Source organism: Macaca thibetana, chromosome 13 (genome assembly GCF_024542745.1).
Source record: "Macaca thibetana thibetana isolate TM-01 chromosome 13, ASM2454274v1, whole genome shotgun sequence".
Taxonomy (NCBI): Eukaryota; Metazoa; Chordata; class Mammalia; order Primates; family Cercopithecidae; genus Macaca; species Macaca thibetana.
In genome coordinates, this window is record NC_065590.1 from 80,972,506 (window position 1) to 80,992,430 (window position 19,925).

Consider the following 19,925-nt stretch of genomic DNA (forward strand, 5'->3'; position numbering starts at 1 on the left):
GGGGTTTCACCATGTTGGTCAGGCTAGTCTCGAACTCCTGACCTCATGATCTGCCCGCCTTGGCCTCCCAAAGTGCTGGGATTACAGGCGTGAGCCACCGCGCCCGGCCAAGTGGTCTTTACTTTTATTGATTTGTAGGAATTATTTATATATCCTGGATTCTTTTAAAGCTGTATCTACTATATTTGTTCCACTTTTAGCTTGTTTATCCACCACTCTGTATCATCACATGAAGAACAAAAGTTCTTATTTCAACACAGGGAAATTTATAGATCCTTCATGATTAGTATTTTCAATGTCTTCTTCAAGAAATCCCTCTCTCCCTTCAACCTAAGGTCACAGGGTTTTTTTTTTTCTAAATTTGAAGGTTTTTATATTTTATATTTTATTTATTTATAAAGCAGTGACTTACACCTGTAATCCCAGCACTTTGGGAGGCCGAGGCAGATAGATCACCTGAAGTCAGGAGTTCGAGACCAGCCAACATGGCGAAACACCATCTCTACTAAAAATACAAAAATTAGCCAAGTGTGGTGGCAGGTGCCTGTAGTCCCAGCTACTTGGGAGGCTGAAGCAGAAGAACTGCTTGAACTGGGGAGGCGGAGCTTGCAGTGAGCCGAGATCGCACCATTGCACTCCAGCCTGGGGGACAGAGGGAGACTCTGTCTCAAAAAATAAATAAGATAAATAAACAGGATTGTCTTTATGTTCCCAGCAGTCTCACCATTGAGCAAAATAGAAGTTATAAATGAGTAATTAAAGGCAAAATCTGGTCCTAAGCCAAGAGAACCACCCTCCCCTGACCAATAAAAAATGAGGTAAACAGTTCTCCAATATTTCTCCACTTTATTAAGTTGACCACCATATTTATGTATCTAAACATTTTTTATAAGTTTTCAGTGGTGTTTAGATTCTGAATTATTTTTCCACAATTAGGCACATTGGTTTGTATTTTATAGAGAACACTTATCTTTAGGACACAGATAAGAACAAGTATAATTTGCAAATATTACAAAGATGACTTCCAAATCTCAGCTGACCTCTTTCCCAACTGCAAATACTCATTTAGTCTTTAGTGACAACAGAGACCAAAAACAACCCCCCACACATCTGTGTGTGAGATTCTGGTGGCTTAGAAATCCCTGAAAGAGCAGTAAACTGATTATTGAAAAGCTCAGAACACTGGCAAAGCTTAAGTGCAAAGTATTTAACAGAAGGCCACAAGAATTGTTTTCCTAAGAGGAGCTAGGAACTATAAATGTCATTTAGTAATGCATTGAAATGGCATTGCCTAGTGTGAGTGTTGCACAGAAACTTCAGGTCACTTCTTCTGGATCTATTATTTTGGATAAGCTTCCACTATCATAGCATGGCCCTGTAAAGAAAACAAAGTCCAATTAGAGCAATGAATGGTGATGAATCCAGTTAGTACAGAGACAGCAGAGAACAATGAGAAAAGTACAGGCTTTGGAGTTGGATCCTGGCTCTGCCATTCAATCACTGTGTGATCCTGGGAAACTTTGTAGTCAGTCTAAACTGGAATTTCTTTTACAAAATGGGGCTCATAGTGTCTATCTCATAGAGTTTTTGTGGACATTACGTAACATACAGTATAGTTGTGTATGTGTGTATATATATACACACACATATATTTATATACATTCATATATACATGTATACATATATGCATCAGGCTCTGTTTACTACAGAATCTAATTCCTAGTGATGCTCTACAAATGGATACTGTTAAAATGAGAAATCCAGGGGCTTTTTTAGCTGTGCAAAACAAATATGATACAGCAAATACCAATAAAAGTAAGTTTTTTTTTTTTTTTTTTTTTTTGAGACGGAGTCTCGCTCTGTCGCCCAGGCTGGAGTGCAGTGGCCAGATCTCAGCTCACTGCAAGCTCCGCCTCCCGGGTTCCCGCCATTCTCCTGCCTCAGCCTCCCGAGTAGCTGGGACCACAGGCGCCGCCACCTCGCCCGGCTAATTTTTTGTGTTTTTAGTAGAGACGGGGTTTCGCCGTGTTAGCCAGGATGGTCTCGATCTCCTGACCTTGTGATCCACCCGTCTCGGCCTCCCAAAGTGCTGGGATTACAGGCTTGAGCCACCGCGCCCGGCCAAAAGTAAGTTTCTAGAGGGGAAAACTGAGGCTCTGAAAGGTTAAGTGACTCACCCAAATCATAAAGCTATTAAGGTAACAGGGCCAGGATTTGAAACCAGGTCTAGATGATTCCAAAGGCTGGGCTTGTCCCTTCTTCGTGCCTCACTCTGTCACCCAGGCTGGAGTACAGTGGTGCGATCTCAGGTCACTGCAAGCTCCACCTCCTGGGTTCACACCATTCTCCTGCCTCAGCCTCCTGAGTAGCTGGGACTACAGGCGCCCGCCACCACGCCTGGCTAATTTTTTTTGTATTTTTAGTAGAGATAGGGTTTCACCATGTTAACCAGAATGGTCTCAATCTCCTGACCTCATGATCCACCAGCCTTGGCCTCCCAAAGTGCTGGGATTACAGGCGTGAGCCACCGCGCCCGGCCAGAAGTAGAATATATTTTATCCAGCACTATACACAGTACTATGTACTAGCTATGTCCTTAGTTTAGATGAGTCTAAATCCTAGCATATAGTTTTTAGACACCCTGTCTCTAAAAAACAAAAAAGTAAATAAAAGAAACTATTATTTACAAAGTGCCAAGTTGAGCACTGTGCAGGTTTAAAGATTCGCTATGTGGTCTTTGTCCTCAATCAAGTATACACTGGAGTTCAAAACAAACTATTAGGTACTTTGTTTTTTTTTTTTGCTTGTTTGTTTGGCTTTCTTTTTTTGAAACAGGGTCTCCCTCTGTCACCCAGGCTGGAGTGTAGTGGCCTGAACACGGCTCACTGCAGCCTCAACCTCCTAGGCTCAGGTGACACTTCCACCTCAGCCTCCCAAGTAGCTGGGACTACAGGCATGCACCAACACGCCCAGCTAGTTTTTGTATTTTTAGTAGACATGGGGTTTTGCCATGTGGTCCAGGATGGTCTTGAACTCCTGAGCTCAAGCAATCTGCCCACCTCAGCCACCCAAAGTGCTGGGATTACAGGCATGAGCTACCACGTCTGGCATGTAAAGTATGCTGAAAAGGCACAAGTAGACAAAAAAGCAGGGATAGGAAGGTTTGACTGACTTGGGGGTTATCCTGAAAGAATTCGTAATAAGTAGAATACTCCTCTCTCACTTGCTTATTTTATTATTTATTTACTTTAATTTCTTTATTTGCTTTTTGAGACAAGGTCTCACTCTGTCACCCAGGCTAAAGTGCAGTGGTGTGAATACAGCTCACTGCAGCCTCAACATCCTGGTCTCAAGCAATCAGCTCACCTCAGCCTCCTGAGTAGTTGGGACCACAGGTGCATGCCATCATACCTGGCTAATTTTTGTATTTTTGGTAGAGATGTTTTGCCATGTTGCCCAGGCTGGTCTCGAATTCCTGGGTTCAAGCTACCCACCTGCCTTAGCCTCCCAAAATGCTGGGACTACAGGCATGAGCCACCGTGCCCAGCCCTCTCTAGCTTGATTTTAAACACACAGTTTTCATGTTCCATGTTTTTTCTTGCTCTAGATCAGATTTGGCAACACCTGGAGATACTTTTGGTCATGCCAATTGTGTGTACATGGGGCAGAGGTGGGGAGGAGCTTGTTGTTACTGCTATCTGGTGGGTAGAGGCCATGCTAAACACCCTACAACACACAGCACAGCCCCCCACAACAAAGAATTGTTTAGCCCAAAATGTTAGTGCCAAAGGTGAGAAACCCTGCTCTAGATTCACCATGATAGATTTCTCCTGTCTCCAATCATGTTGGTATTACTCACATGGCTCTTGATCAAACAATGTCAAGTTTAATCTAGTTTCTCAGATGCATCTTATCTTCTCTCTTCACTATACTATAAACTTCTAGAAGGTGCTAGGTATCATTCTTTGTTCATCCATAAAAGCATCCAGTATTGTCTCATTTATACTCTACATGCTAGATAAAGAATTATGGAACACATACTCAAATCTGCAGACATTACCCTATGTGGATTACACACTAAGCTCGTGAGTAATGTGTACAAGTTATCTCCCTGGTAGAAGTCTGGCATGCAGAGATAGAGGGATAGCTGAAGTCTTAATGGACCATGGTTTTCTGTAGATGAAGTTACACAGATTAAAAAACATTTCTGATCATAAAGTCCAAAATGTTCCAACTGATAAATAACTGACCCCTTGGTTTCTGCAAAGTCTCTGATGAAAATTCATGAAAATGGGCTTTTAAATGTAAGATTTATTTTATTTATTTTTGAGACAGAGTCCCTCTCTATCACCCAGGCTGGAGTGCAGTGGCGCCATCTCGGCTCATTGCAACCTACACCTCCGGGGTTCAAGTGATTCCCCTGCCTCAGCCTCCCGAGTAGCTGGAATTATAGGCGCATACCACCATGCTAGGCTAATTTTTGTAATTTTAGTAGAGGCAAGGTTTCACCACGTTGGCCAGGCTGTTCTTGAACTCCTGACCTCAAGTGATCCACCCGCCTCAACCTCCCAAAGTGTTGGGATTACAGGTGTGAGCCACTGCGCCCGGCCTGTTTATGCTTTTAAATATTTATTCATTTTGATCAGGAACAGGAAGTTTCTGTAATCTAGAGGAAGAGAAAATCTGTTCACATTGTAATTAAAAAAAAAAAAAAAAAAAAACAGGGCAGGCGCAGTGACTCATGCCTGTAATCCCAGCACTTTGGGAGGCTGAGGCAGGCGGATCACCTGAGATCAGGAGTTCGAGACCAGTCTGGCCAATACGGTGAAACCCCATCTCTACTAAAAATACAAAAAAATTACCTGGGCTTGGTGGTGAGCACCTGTAATCCCAGATACTCAGGAGGCTGAGACAGGAGAATTGCTTGAACCTGGGAGGCAGAGGTTGCAGTGAGCCGAGATGGGGCCACTGCACTCCAGCCTGGGGGACAGAGCAAGACTCTGTCTCAAAAAACAAACAAACAAAAAACAAACTACGATCTTCCTTTTGGATTTTATTCCTAGAGTGAGATGCTACAGCAGTCAGGAAGTTGGGTCTGTAATGCAAGCGAAGTAGAAAGGAAAAAAATCTGTCAACAATATACTTCCCCAGCTGAACAGGAGTAAGTTATCCAGAAGTAAATTAACTCCCCAGTTAAGGTATAATTCAGTTCTCTAGAAAGACAGTTTCTCTCTTGGAGAGATTTCATAAAGTCTTAACGGTGACTAGATAAATAAAAGTTTATTATTAAAGAAGAAAATATATCAAGATGTTAATAACAATAATGTCTGATGGGGAGATTATAGATGACTCTAACTTTTTCCATATACTTTTCATATATTCCACAATTTTCATAATCAGCATATATTTATAAGTAAAAAATAAACATTATATTCGGGAAAAATAGCTTGGGTTTAAATAGCAGTTTCCTTCCAAAGAATTACCAGAATTATGGCAGGGCATGGTGGCTCATGCCTATAATCACAGCACTTTGGGAGGTCAAGGTGGGTGGATCACTTGAAGTCTGGAATTCGAGACCAGCCTGGCTAACATGGCGAAACCTTGTCTCTACTAAAAATACAAAAATTAACTGCACACGGTGGTGCACGCCTGTAATCTAAACTACTCGGGAGGCTGAGGAACGAGAATCACCTGAATCCAGGAAGTGGCGGTTGCAGTGAGCTAAGATATGACCACTGCATTCTAACCTGGGCAACAGAGCAAGACTCTGTCTCAAAAAAAAACCCCAAAAAACAAAAAGTATTATCAGAATTAAAGCTGTTATCCCTCCCCACTCCCCACCCCCGTGTCATCAAAAATATTGCTTTAAGAAGGTTTCAAACTAAATCATACATTCTAGTCACTCCAAGAAAATGACTCTCTGGAAGGTCCTATGACACCACTGTAACGTACCTGCCCTCCAGCTGCGCAGGCAGCCACTAAGCCATACTGGCCTCCTTCTTTCCGTAATCTGTTGGCAGCTGCCATGACCAACCTGCAGCCAGTGGCTCCAAATGGGTGTCCCAGGGACAGAGATCCACCCCAGTTATTAAACTTCTCCAAAGGAGGCAATCCAACCTGGCTCCCACAAAGACACAAATGTAAAGATAAGTTTACTTAAGATCAGAATCAAGCCAGGCTCTTAGTACTATGAAGTAAGAGGGATAAAGGAAAATACCGAACGTCAGACATATTACAAATAATTTTACTGCAAAAGAAAGTCTAGGTCAATATTAAAAGTCAGGAGTCCATTTATTTTTCATCTAATGCCAGAATGCAAGGAACAAAAGATAACACAGAATTTTAATTTTGCTAATTTCTGTTTTTAAACTAAGAAATAAATATATTTAATGAAACAAGAATTTCTATCTTTACACTAAGAAATAAATATCTTTAATGAAAGACAAAATTCTTCAAAAGAAAGAGAAGCTTTTCCTTCATATTCTTAAGAACAGGTAACTAAGATCCAATTATTAACGCGTTTGAAAATTCAAGCATTTTTTAAAATCAGAAACTCACCTTGGTTTTTCTACCCATGTAGTTTTCTGCAAACCAATCAGAATCCATGGCTTTAAAATTTGCCAAAATCTGACCCTGGAAGAGAAAATAATTGAATAAGAACCTTGTTATTCATGTTCCTCTATGCTTTCTTATGGGCACGGTTTGTGAAAGTTTAACAACTTGTAGGTATGCTTTAAAGTTGAGCAAATTGGACGGGCGCAGTGGCTCACATCTGTAATCCCAGCACTTTGAGAGGCTGAGGTGGGTGGATCATCTGAGGTCAGGAGTTCAAGACCAGTCTGACCAATATGGTGAAACCCCATCTCTATTAAAAATATTTAAAAAATGAGTCAGGCATGGTAGCAGGCACCTGCAATCCCAGCTACTCGAGAGGCTGAGACAAGAAAATTGCTTGAACCCAGAAGGCGGAGGTTGCAGTGAGCTGAGATCACGCCACTGCACTCCAGAGGGGGCAAGAGAGCAAGACTCTGTCTCAAAAAAAAAAAAGTAAAGTTGAACAAATCTTTGTATCAGTTTTCAATGAGAATTTCCTAAAGAAACAATTTGGTATGTTCTCCAACACTGTATGGCCATTCCTTCCCTCCCCTCAGGCACCTCCCAGCAGTGTGAGTCAGTACTTAAAATATATAGGTCCACTCCTGCTCTACTCACATCATAAACCATGCCTTGCTCTCTCCCACAAATATGGACGACATTTTTTATGACTATAGTCCCTTCATATGTGTCTTTCAAATGACTTACCGAGAAAGCTTCATGAAATTCAAAAGCATCAATATCATTCATGGTTAATCCTGCCTTTTCTAGAACTTTTGGAGTAGCATATGTTGGCCTGAAAAGAAAAAATAAGTAATATCTTAAAACTTTAATTTTTAAACTAAGAGCTTCTTCATATTCCCCAAACTGAGTTTAACATAGGTACTCTGTCTTTTCACTCATTCTTTGGTTTTTCTGTACTGATTAATTAAATGTTAAAGATAAAATAATGAAACTGTACAGACATGCCCTCTACCCTTATTATGTTGCAGAGTCAGAGAAATTGATAATAAATAAACAATGAGGGATAAGGACAAGCTAATAACATGAAGAACTGAAGAACAGAGTTCAAAGAGCAAGGCAAAGGAAAGGGCTTGACTGATGTGAACATCACAGTGGAGGCCAGTGAGGCTACAGCCTTGTGAGGGAGCAGAACGGAGTCTAAACATGCAGAGGCTTTTATAAAAGGCTGTAATACGAAGATTGTGTAGCAGGGTGTGTAGCCATATGAAAAAATGCCTACGATAACTTCATGAAAAAGAATGTAAGTTGTGTGCATCCATATATATATGTAAAACTTAAAGGAAAAAAATGGAAAATAATCCAAAACTGTAAAATGATATACCAATGGAAAGGATTACTATTATTTTATTTATTTATTTATTTTTTTGAGACAGAGTCCCACTCTGTCGCCCAGGCTGGAGTGCAGTGGTGCGACCTTGGCTCACTGCAAGCTCCACCCCCCGGGTTCACGTCATTCTCCTGCCTCAGCCTCCCGAGTAGCTGGGACTACAGGCGCCCACCACCACACCCGGCTAATTTTTTTGTATTTTTAGTAGAGACAGGGCTTCACCGTGTTAGCCAGGATGGTCTCAATCTCCTGACCTTGTGATCTGCCCACCTTGGCCTCCCAAAGTGCTGGGATTACAGGTGTGAGCCACTGTGCCTGGCCAGATTACTATCATTTAAAAAAAAAAAAAAAAAACCACCACATAAACCAATTATGAACTCAGGGCTTAATATACTCTCAAACCAGTGTAATAAATAAATAAATAATAAACCAGTGTTAACCATTTATTAACCAATATAATAAAACGTGGGCAATCAAATATTTGTGATTATAGTCCAAGGATACAAACAGCTACCTACCCGAGTAACAGTTGATCTTTTGGATCCTGAGACACATACATAAAATCCCTAGGTAAAAAAATAGAGAGGTAAGCTCTGGTAATAAAGAAATCAGAGATGATTCGTTTGAACATTTACTTTACCTCAAATATGCCTTCGGCTTATAACCCATGGCCAAAGCCTTTTCCTCTGCCATAATCAACATTGCAGATGCGCCATCAGTCTGAAATGTTAACCAGCACAATGTTAAAATTCTTCAGCCTATCTGGAGGTCTTTCTCCAGCCAGCTTATATGTTCTGTACCTAAATCTATTAACTCATTAGACTTATACAGTGATTCTGTATAATAACACTTACTTCGCTGTATCCATCATTAAATCATAATTCAAACATACACATACAGACTAATTTTTGAAGGATGAGGGTAGAGAAGGCTGTTCAAAAGTATAATAATAATCAAAATGAATCAACAGAAGAGGTAAGTTTAGAAATAAATGCTCATGGCCAGGCGTGGTGGCTCATGCCTATAATCCCAGAATTCTGGGAGGCTGAGGTGGGCAGATCATGAGGCAGGTGATCAAGACCAACCTGGCTAACACGGTAAACCGCATCTCTACTAAAAATACAAAAACTTAGCCAGGTGTGGTGGCACACACCTGTAGTCCCAGCTACTCGGGAGGCTGAGGCAGGAGAATCACTTGAACCTGGGAGGTGGAGGTTGCAGTGAGCTGTGATCACCCCATTGCACTCCAGCCTGGGTGACAGAGCGAGACTCTGTCTCAAAAAAAAAAAAAAAAGAAAGAAAAAGAAAAAAAGAAAGAAGTGCTCATAATAAATACTTATTTAAGCCAAAGTTTTTAGTTTCTGGCACAAAATATTAACCAAAATAAACATAGCTCTTATTTATTTTTACATTTTCTGGGCTGTTTCTCAGCTGCTTTCTGCCCATGGCTTATAGGTCATTTTATTCTACTTATATATTCTATAACGAGCAAATCAATGGGAGAACCAGCTGAGGACATTAGAACCACAATCTTCCCTCTTTGGATACACCCCATACATTTCTTCCCAAGTGACAACCGAGAAGCTGGAGGACAAAGAAGTACTACTGAAAAAACGTCCTTACCATACTTCGAAAAAGAAAAGCTCCCCCAAAAAGTCTAGAATTCCAAAGAAGAGGAAACTATTCTTCATAATTTGTAAAATCAAAATAAGTTCTACCATATTCTGTCATATTTTTATAACTCGGCAACCCTGAAGAGACTGTGTAGCCACCAATAGGGTGTCTATAACGTCTGGAGGCACAGGTGACCATTTGGAATAAATGGTTTACAGACATTACATTACTAACAGGTTCAGTGTGCCATTGTGCAAAATTGCAATGAATGTGGGGCATTAATGCAGTCCCCAAAATCCATGTATTGTGATGTGTCACCTCTGATGATTTGTCTCTGATTCTCACTAAATAAACCTGGACCTTTAGCATACCCTGGAAGTAATCAAAAGGATGCAGATCTGACATGTGTACTCCATGCCACACGGCTCTATCATCCAATTTGGTTTTGCAAATGACCAACCTAACCAGCTCTTCACCACCTGGGATTAACAGGGTGGTGTTCCACACTGTTGGAACTACTCTAGAGTCCACTCCCCCAGCCTATCAAGAGCAGGCATTAATTAGTCATTTACCATGGGCAAATATGTCAAACATCTGCCTATGTTTTCAAGACTTTATGGCCAGGTAGGAGAGTTACATTGTAAAAGAAACTTTGACCAGATGGCCTATATCCAGAAGACTATATCCAAGGTGGTAAGAGAAGAGAAATCACATCTTACAAGCAGCAGCAGAATCAATAAAGATGTTTAACTGAGGAGTCAGAAAAGCAAGGAAGGATATGAAGCTACATGTTGATAAGTTAAAAACACACACACACACACACACACACAACAAACAGTGGCAGATTTGTTCCATGATGCTTGCAAGAAAATAATATTGGTGTCAGTGTAAAGCAGTTTATTTTTATTTTTCTTTTTTGAGACGGAGTCTTGCTCTGTTGCCCAGGCTGGAGTGCAGTGGCTTGATCTCAGCCCACTGCAAGCTCTGCCTCCCGGGTTCACGCCATTCTCCTGCCTCAGCCTCCCGAGTAGCTGGGACTACAGGCACCCGCCACCACGCCCGGCTAATTTTTTTGTATTTTTAGTAGAGACGGGGTTTCACAGTGTTAGCCGGGATGGTCTGCATCTCCTGACCTCGTGATCCGTCCGTCTCGGCCTCCCAAAGTGCTGGGATTACAGGCATGAGCCACCGCACCCGGGCCTAGTAAAGCAGTTTTCTAACAATCAGAGCTGGAAGAGGTATCCTGTTACTCTTTCTGCCTGCTTTTCCTTGTCTTCTACGACTTCCCAGTTCATACCTTATGCTCCAACCTAACTTTTCCCCCAAAGAACCCCTTGCTCTCATACTTCCTTGATTTTGCATTTGCTGTTCCCTTTGTACAGAATGCCTTTTTTTTTTTTTTTTTTTTTTTGAGATGAGTTTCACTCTTGTTGCCCAGGCTGGAGTGCAATGGTGCAATCTCAGCTCACTGCAACCTCCGCGCCTCCCAGGTTCAAGCAATTCTCTTGCCTCAGCCTCCCGAGTAGCTAGGATTACAGGCCATGTGCCACCACACCTGGCTAATTTTGTAGTTTTAGTAGAGATGGGGTTTCTCCATGTTGGCCAGGCTGGTCTCGAACTCTTGACCTCAGGTGATCTGCCTGCCTCAGCCTCCCAAAGTGCTGGGATTACAGGCGTGAGCCACTGCGCCTGGCCTGGAATGCCTTTTAAAATCCTTTCTGAGTTAGCTCTCACTTTTCCTTCAAGATTTGCTGCTCAAGTGTTACCTCTTTCAAGAAGACTCTCCGACTATCCCTCGATCTGTGTCAGGGGTTAGACCTAAGCCTAAGCCTATGCTTACAGCCATCACAGCATCTCACTATATTGCAATTGTCTATTCTTTTCATTTCCACGGCCCACCATAAGCAATAGAAGTTTTCTGACTGGTTAAGTGTCTGAAGAAAAGAGCTTTTGTAGCAGAATGGTGGCTGGATTAGGTGACTTCTCGGGCCTTAAAACCATGATTCCATTTTTTTTTTTATGACTCCACTTTCACATTAAAATGAATAACTATATTTTTACCCTCTATTCATAACACACACAAAAAAATTTATATGAGGCTTTTCTACAGAGAGTACAGAAATAGAAAAGTCACTACTAAATACAAATAGCATTGACAGTTACCAAGAAAGAAGAATTTGCAGCTGTCACTGTGCCGTAGGGCTTGATGAATGCAGGTTTTAGTTTGGCCATCTGCTCCAGTGAGGAAGGACGAATGCCATTATCTTTGGTAACTGTATCTTTTCCTATTAAAAAAATGAATTTTTTTTACCTCTTTGGAACTATAAGCCTTATATATCTTCTCCAGAGAAATATGCTTTAAAAATTACAAAAACAAATGAAATATAAACCTTACCTATTCACTAGAAGGAAAGTGTTTTATAATTATCATATTATCACATTTTAAACTAAAGTCTTAAAAGACAATTGGGAAATCATCTAAATGCTTTACTAAAAATAGGACATCCTATTTCTTAAGACATTCATTCACAGTTGGTTATTCTATACAGAAGTCAGACGATTCAGGAATTTTAAAAACAGGCATGTAGGTAAGAACTAAAATATATCAGCAAGATCTAAAAGGAGACTCTGTTTGTTTTTCTTTTTTTTTTTTTAATTAGAGATGAAGTCTCACTCTGTTGACCAGGTTGGTCTTAACTCCTGGCCTCAAGTGATCCTCCTGCCTCAGCCTCCCAAAGTGCTGAGATTAGTGCTCAGACCTTAAAAGGACACTCTTATAGAAACTTAAAAAAAATGTTTACCTATTGTTACAACATAAATCAAAATTTGCATCCATACTTAAGAATAAAGACTGAATACTTTGGAAACAGAACCAACATACTTATTGAAAAATCACTTGGGATTTTTTTGAGTTTTAGGAGCAATTCAGAACTCCCTAATTAGTGTCATGAAGCATTTCATTTTACCTGGTACTCTGAAGGGTACGACATCAGAAAGGAGTCCCTCATCCTGTGCCTTCTTGGCCAGACTGTGAGAGCGCAGTGCGTATTCATCCTGTTCCAGCCGAGAAACAGCAAAGGCGGCAGCCAGTCGGTCTGCAGAGTGGCCCATGGTCTCACTGGTGGAGAACTCAGCAACCGCAGGAAGCTGGGAAAGGAGATATCCGAGAAGCAGGTACACTGTTAACAGGTGTTATTCCAACACCTAGGATTGTTCTGTGTTATTTGGAAAAGTTAAAATCTATTTGTTTACCATTAATCAATCAAGACCAAGACAAGGGAAGTTCTTTGTCAGCAGAGGATCTCTAAAGAGGGCTCACAAATTAAAGTTTTCTACCCACTATGTTTTTTTTTCAACTTTACCAAATAACCCTTTCCTGTAACTACAGAATCTACACCTACTACAGCATAGCAGAGTCCACATTGCCATACCTAATTCTAAATCTCTGCAGTGGGATGCCCTGCAAACACAAGCCTTACCTCAGGTGCTAGGAAATTCAATCGGAATTTAGAGATTAAAGACAGTCGCTGGCCCATAGATTTGGCCTTATTGAGATCAAGCATCAGTTTTCTCATTTTCCTTGAGTGACGAATAGGGATATCGGACATCAACTCAACACCACCTGCCACGATCACATCACACTGGCCAGAAGCAATCAAGCCAACGCCTACAGGGCACAGGTTATACTTCATGAATATCTTTTACAGAAAATAACATACCATTCCAATTTAAGCTTCTTGATTAAAAGGCTGAATAACAGTTATCAGCTTTGTACAACATCTGTAATTAAAGTTTTCAACTTTTCAGAAGAATTAAGGTAATTGTTTTAAATGACTAAAAACACATTCAACACGTTAGAGAAAAACAAGTTTTCATTCCTGCCATATGGACATCAACTTCTAGAAATATCCATTGGACCAACTCTTGAACAAATCATTATTCCAAACCAGAACATCTTGCATATTTATGCGCTCCCAGCTTTAGTTTTAAGAAATATTTTTTTATCTTATAAAGAGAATGTTAACTTCTGCTACAAAGCAGAGAAATTCCAGCTGTTAAAATGTAAGGCAGGCCCCCTCTCTCCTTATGGCCACTATTCTCTTTTTTTCTTTTTTGAGACGGAGTCTCGCTCTGTCTCCCAGGCTGGAGTGCAGTGGTGCGATCTTGGCTCATTGCAAGCTCCGCCTCCCGGGTTCACGCCATTCTCCTGTCTCAGCCTCCCAAGTAGCTGGGACTACAGGCGCCTACCACCATGCCTGGCTAATTTTTTTTTTTGTATTTTTAGTAGAGACAGGGTTTCTCTGTGTTAGCCAGGATGTTCTCGATCTCCTGACCTCGTGATCCGCCCACCTTGGCCTCCCAAAGTGTTGGGATTACAGGCGTGAGCCACCGCACTGAGCCTATTCTGTTTCTCTAACCAGGAGTTGGTCACATGCTGCCTAGAGTGGTGAACACCCCCAGTCACAGGCATCATTCCCTGCCACATATGAGGTGGGCTGCCCACCTGGGCCTTGATGTTACTAGACGAGCATATGATTACTAAATCTTTCAGATTTCCTGTCTCTTCACACTACGGGCTGATGCTACAAAATACCCCGTAATTTTGTTAAAATTTGTTAGGGGAATTTTCAATGATTTATAAAAATGCCAAGGATGCGGGAAGAAAGTGAAGGAAAGAGCTGTGCCATCTAAAGCAATGATTTACAAGTATGGTAGTGGTGAAGGAAGGAAGACCATATCTTTGTGGGAAAATATCATATCTGAAGCACTAGGTTGAAAGCCTGGCAGGTTGTAAACTATTTACTCATGCTTCAGATGCTGAAGTACCTTCCTAGAGATATACTCCTCCATTTGATAATCCCTGCTGCAGCCAGTCACATTATTCACAGAGGAACCACGCCAATGGTAACATCCCTCAGGTATGGAGAGCAAAAAGAGAGGTTAACTATGGTTAGAACTCCCAAATTTTAAACTTGACCTTTCTTTTTAAAAAACACAAGTAGAGATCTGTGCTAATCTATCACTTCTCCTAAGAGTACTTTTTGGGATGAGCTTGGTGGCTCATGCCTGTAATCCCAGCACTTTGGAGGTTGAGGTAGAAGGATCACTTGAGGCCAGAGGTGTAAGACCAGCCTGGGCAACATGGCGAGATCCTGTCTCCACAGAAAACTGAAAAATTAGCTGGGTGTGGTGGAGTGCCTGTAGACCCAGCTACTTGGGATCCTAAGGCAGGAGGATCTCCTGAGTTCAAGAGTTTGAGCCCGCAGTGAGCTACGATGGTGCCAATGCACTGCAGCCCGAGTGACAGAGTGAGATTCTGTTAAAAAAAAAAAAAAAAGTACATTTTTATAATCAAGTAAAAGACAAAGGAGGAAAATTAACATGTACCGTCTGCTTCCATTTAAACATACCTGTGGTCATGGCTTGGTTGGCAGAGATACAAGCCATGGTGACAGTGTGAGCAGGAGTCTTGTCAGAGAAGCCAGCTCCAAGGGCAGCCTTCAGGAAATACAGTGAATGAAATGATCACTCTAAGGGAAGGGCATCATGTAAATGATGCTTTGAACACTAATCTTTATGGTCATCTGAAAAGGGTTTCAGTTTAAAATTCTCCAGAGCAATATTTAAAATAAAATTAAGCCTATCACAGAAATGGTTTACTAATATTTAATCATGCCATTAATTGACAGGTATATGCAAAATTCCTGCTGGCTGGTTTCTAGTGCAGACACGAGGCTATAATACTCTTCTAACTCACCTAATTTCTTATTGATGCTTTGCTCAGGGCCTTCAAGGATATCAATATATAATTTGATTTTAACTTGTTTAATGTTCAAATATACTTAAAGGAACCTATTAAAGACAGTTGGTGAAATGATGATGAAATATATTATGGGTTGGAGTCTTCACAATCTGTGTTATCAGGTCTCATGATCAGTCACAAAGCTTAGCAGCAAAGCAAAAGTGATTAAACATGAAAATGATTTCTAAAGAACTGACCATTCATAAACAGAGTTCCCACTCAAGACCCTATTTGCTTTACACCTATCTTTCTGCTCACGGCCAGCTGTTCTCTCTTACTGACCATCTGATACTTCGGTTAGCACACTGCAGACCCAATGCAAAGATGAACTGGAAAACTTGCCAACTATACAGAAGCTCAACTCAATGAAAGAAACTGGAGAATTGCCTGAGTTACAAGTGAGCCTGTGAACAAGTAAGGGTCAGACCAGTTAACAAGTGGCCAGGATTATGGCATAATAGGTGATACAGAGAGAATAATTTGTCATCTGAGCGGCTTTAAGAAAAACTGAGGTCATCATTAATCTTGTAAAAACGGCCTCTATTATAATGGCACAGTGAAAGTCAAACATGAAATGAGGACATCTATAATTTTATTATACTATTTATTGGGGGAAATTATGCTGCCAAAAACCAATCAATGTCTGATCCCATTTTTGTTTATGTAAATAATTAATGCATAGGTGCAACTGTAAAATACTTATTTTTATAATATTAAAGTTTTACTTTAGAAATAAAGCTTCCAGATTTCCCTCCACATACACACCCACACACTATTTACTATGAAATACTGGATCCCATTATAGGGAATTCATTTTTAGTACTCTTTTCCAAAACTAATTATCCTCAGAATGCAAACTCTCCTGTAACTTAGTAAAATAAATGTTTCCAAAGTCTCAATTAGAGATTCAATGTCTCTTAACTGATTTTTACCTTTATACTTATTTACTTTTATGCTATTTACCATCATCTATAGAAACAGAAATGTGTTACAGTGATGTATCTGCAACATGACTTCATTCTGGTCTTTCCAGGTAGGCCTGATACTAAATGCCCAACCTGCTTTGTTGAGAACGTCTGCCGGGCACCTGCGCATCAGCCTCTCAGCATAAACCAATCCAAAAGGAAGAGAGACGTAAGTATCTCAGGGGGGCAGGAGAGAAGAGCTCTGCAGTGGGGCAAGTGTAAAAGGGGCATTAGGTTGCAATGGCTTGATTCTCACAAGGGCCTTTCTAGTATGTGTTGCCCTTGGCCCTAGATGACTCTCAGGACTAAAGGAGCTTTAAATAGAGGTGGCTATTGGTGACCCTTGTCCACACACTTCTATTGAAAGTTTGAATAGCTCTCAGGGCACTAAGGGAAAAGGAGGAAGATGCCTCTAAGTTGGAGAACAGGGAAATATGCTGAACCTTTCAACAAAGTCAGGTTCACAGCAACACCAGAAGCCTTTTACTATACTATACTAACACTGTTAATACAGGCAATAGAGCCTAAGAAATTCTTTGGCTGGAAATTATGTTAGCTTTTAGGCTGCAATACAGCTTTAAAGTGACATTCTTATAATGTATCCCCTCAACCCAGTCTTTCCATGCAGATACTGCAAAAATTACCTGGAGTATAACATAACTGGTATTAGAACAGGGTAGGCAGAGGGAATCTACCTCCTGTCAATCAATAGCTGAGATCTGCATATGGATGTAAAATTTCCAGGAAAAAATTCAGAGAAAAACATTATGGCTTTAGTTTTAGGGAAAAAAAGAACTGAATTACAGAGAAAATGGAAACATGTATTTATATTTATTTATTTATTTATTTTTGAGGAGGAGAAGGAAGAAAGAGGGGCATAAAAAACTGAGCAAGAGGAGAAAAGAGCAAAAAATTTTACTATTTACATCTTGAGTGCTCTTATAAGAGTCACTTGGTTATTTTCAGAATATAAAAGTTGAAAATGTATTATGAGCAGCTTGATGTATTCAAAAAATTGTCATATTTGAAACATTCAGAAATGTCAAGGTTCAAGGAAAAACAAAAAATTTCAGAGGGGAAATAAAATCTCTTCCTGTTGTTAATTCCTTCCTGTCCCTCAACAGCACACAGTAGATCTTTGTCGGCTTCAGTCATGCCAGGTCTTCAGCAGTTTTAACATTTCTGACAGGTACAGAGGTGGAACAGAACAAATACTTTCAGTCCTGCTTATTTGCCTTTGTCGCTCAGTCGACAGTGATAGAAGTTATTACCCTCACAACTATACTGAACTCAACAATATGGCAAGCACAGACCGGAACTAGGGAAAATGCTGAGCACAACGAAATGTCTTTTGGTGCCAACTTCATCCAAACAATCGCTTTCAAATTGAAACAGCCCAGAAGACGTGTTTGGACTTGCTGTAGGACACGTCCTAGAAGTTCCAAGGCCTGTCATTATCTTGGTTGCTCAATCGACACTACATGGAGCTATGCCAACTAGGGCAAAAGTAAACTTCTGTGAAATAGTTTTTAAAAAGCCAAACTGCCTTACGTGCCATCTAGTCGATGGGAACAAATGAGTAAGCAAGGCTACTTCCAGCTAACAAAAACCAAGTTATGAAATTAGTTCTCTGCAAAATGTTGAAATTTTAAATTAACTGGAAGCCATGATATCTAACATTACTAAAAATACTATCAGCCGCACTTTGCTGATCTCTATTTTCCTAACACAAGCGACAATGTCCTAAACCAGCTCAAAAAATTTATTTGATTTACAGTAAAGTATGAATATACACTAATATAGTATATGTCACTTGATTTATATTAGAATTCTTTTACATATTGTGTATGTCATTTGATTTATATTAGAATTCTTTTACATATTAAATAACACATTACCCAAGCTGTAAAATCACATTTTAGGTCAAATGTAACTAAATAGATATTAAAGGCTTTTATAAAGTAACTTCTATTAATTGAAATTCAAAGTGATTCTACTATCACTCTTTAAACAACATAAAGTTTGTTTTACTCACCTCTCTAGCCACATTGCTTGTTTTCACTTCCTGAATAACTGTGCCAAAGATGATATAATCAACTACTTCCTTAGGGACACTGGTCCGATGCAACAAACCCCTGGAAGTAGAAATCCAAAGCAAAGAAACATTTCACACATCAAGGCAGTGCCAGAGATCATCACACAAAACACTGTGCTCCTTAAAAAAGGTTAGCCTTGCCGGGCACGGTGGCTCACGCCTGTAATCCCAGCACTTTGGGAGGCCGAGATGGGCGGATCACGAAGTCAGGAGATTGAGACCATCCTGGCCAACATGGTGAAACCCCTTCTCTACTAAAAATACAAAAAAAATTAGCCGGGCATAGTGGCGTGCGCCTGTAGTCCCAGCTACTCGGGAGGCTGAGGCAGGAGAATGGCGTGAACCCGGAAGGCGGAGCTTGCAGTGAGCCGAGATGGTGCCACTGCACTCCAGCCTGGGCAACAGAGTGAGACTCCATCTCCAAAAAAACAAAAAAAAAAGGTTAGCCTTGAATTTGAAAGGACAGAGATTGTATCTTTTAATTTGACAAGCATTTGGCACCTTCTCAAAGAAGAAATGAATGAAAGAGTGATTTTAAAGTCAACATTTGATGCTCAATTGGTAATGAGAAGTTAGAGAAAAATAAAAAATAATTTGGAATAGGATAAAATAGATAAGAAACCTATAAATTAATTAATGTTAGTAGAAACCAAAGTTCTCAGTAAAAAAGAGAGACAAATATTCAATCAAAGAGATAAAACAAAGTCTCCCTTCAAACTATTAAAAAAATAAATTAAAAAAAAAGTTCTGGGTATGTTAAATTTTAGTTTGAAATATCAATATCAACAAATTGAAATAATATATACATTCTAGTTGTGCCCATGAATAGAAACTAGACACAATAACACTCCAGTAGGAATGAGCACTCCCTGAACCCAGACTTTTTTTTTTTTTTTTTTTTTGACAAGAGTCTCGCTCTTTCACCCAGGTTGGAGTGTACTGGCACAATCTCGGCTCACTGCAACCTCCACCTCCTGGGTTTAAGCGATTCTCCTGCCTCAGCGTCCCGAGTAGCTGGGGCTACAAGCGCCTGATGACGCCTGGCTAATTTTTGTATTTTTAATAGAAACAGGGTTTCATCATGTTAGCCAGGCTTGTCTTGGATTCCTGACTACAAGTGATCCACCAGCCTTGGCCTCCCAAAGTGCTGGGATTACAGGCGTGAGCCACTGCACCCAGCCCCAGACTAGGTTTCTAAATGCCATTCCCCATTAAAGGGACAAAAGGTTTTTTAGGAAATGACTGATACCAGGTCCAAAGGAAAGTACAAAATGAATCTCCATCTTTTTTGTGCCAAAAGGAAGGAAGCACTCAAAGATAAATGGGACGACATCAGGCGGGCACAGTGGCTCAAGCCTGTAATCCTAGCACTTTGGGAGGCCGAGGCAGGTGGATCACTTGAGGTCAGGACTTCGAGACCAGCCTGGCTAACATGGCAAAACCCCGTCTCTACTAAAAATACAAAAAAAAATTAGCTGGGCCTGGTGGCGTGTGCCTGTAATC

General features: G+C 40.6%; 2 protein-coding genes across 5 annotated transcripts in view; both read right to left on the bottom strand.

Annotated features, from left to right (window-relative positions):
- The window catches only part of DRC1 (dynein regulatory complex subunit 1), a 265,623-nt gene that overhangs the window by 157,301 nt on the left and 88,397 nt on the right, over positions 1 to 19,925 (bottom strand). The gene's annotated exons all lie outside the window — the stretch shown is intronic.
- HADHB (hydroxyacyl-CoA dehydrogenase trifunctional multienzyme complex subunit beta) overlaps positions 830 to 19,925 on the bottom strand; it is a 50,034-nt gene continuing 30,938 nt past the window's right edge. For all 4 annotated transcript variants that reach the window (XM_050753659.1, XM_050753662.1, XM_050753660.1 and 1 more), the window contains exons 6-16: positions 18,363 to 18,462; positions 14,971 to 15,058; positions 13,039 to 13,226; positions 12,526 to 12,706; positions 11,723 to 11,844; positions 8,586 to 8,665; positions 8,464 to 8,511; positions 7,303 to 7,390; positions 6,559 to 6,633; positions 5,953 to 6,117; positions 830 to 1,375 (exon numbers count right to left, since the gene is read on the bottom strand). In XM_050753659.1, the coding sequence (XP_050609616.1) occupies positions 1,340 to 1,375; positions 5,953 to 6,117; positions 6,559 to 6,633; positions 7,303 to 7,390; positions 8,464 to 8,511; positions 8,586 to 8,665; positions 11,723 to 11,844; positions 12,526 to 12,706; positions 13,039 to 13,226; positions 14,971 to 15,058; positions 18,363 to 18,462 (1,171 nt within the window). In that variant the 3' untranslated portion in view covers positions 830 to 1,339. The remainder of the gene's footprint in view (positions 1,376 to 5,952; positions 6,118 to 6,558; positions 6,634 to 7,302; positions 7,391 to 8,463; positions 8,512 to 8,585; positions 8,666 to 11,722; positions 11,845 to 12,525; positions 12,707 to 13,038; positions 13,227 to 14,970; positions 15,059 to 18,362; positions 18,463 to 19,925) is intronic.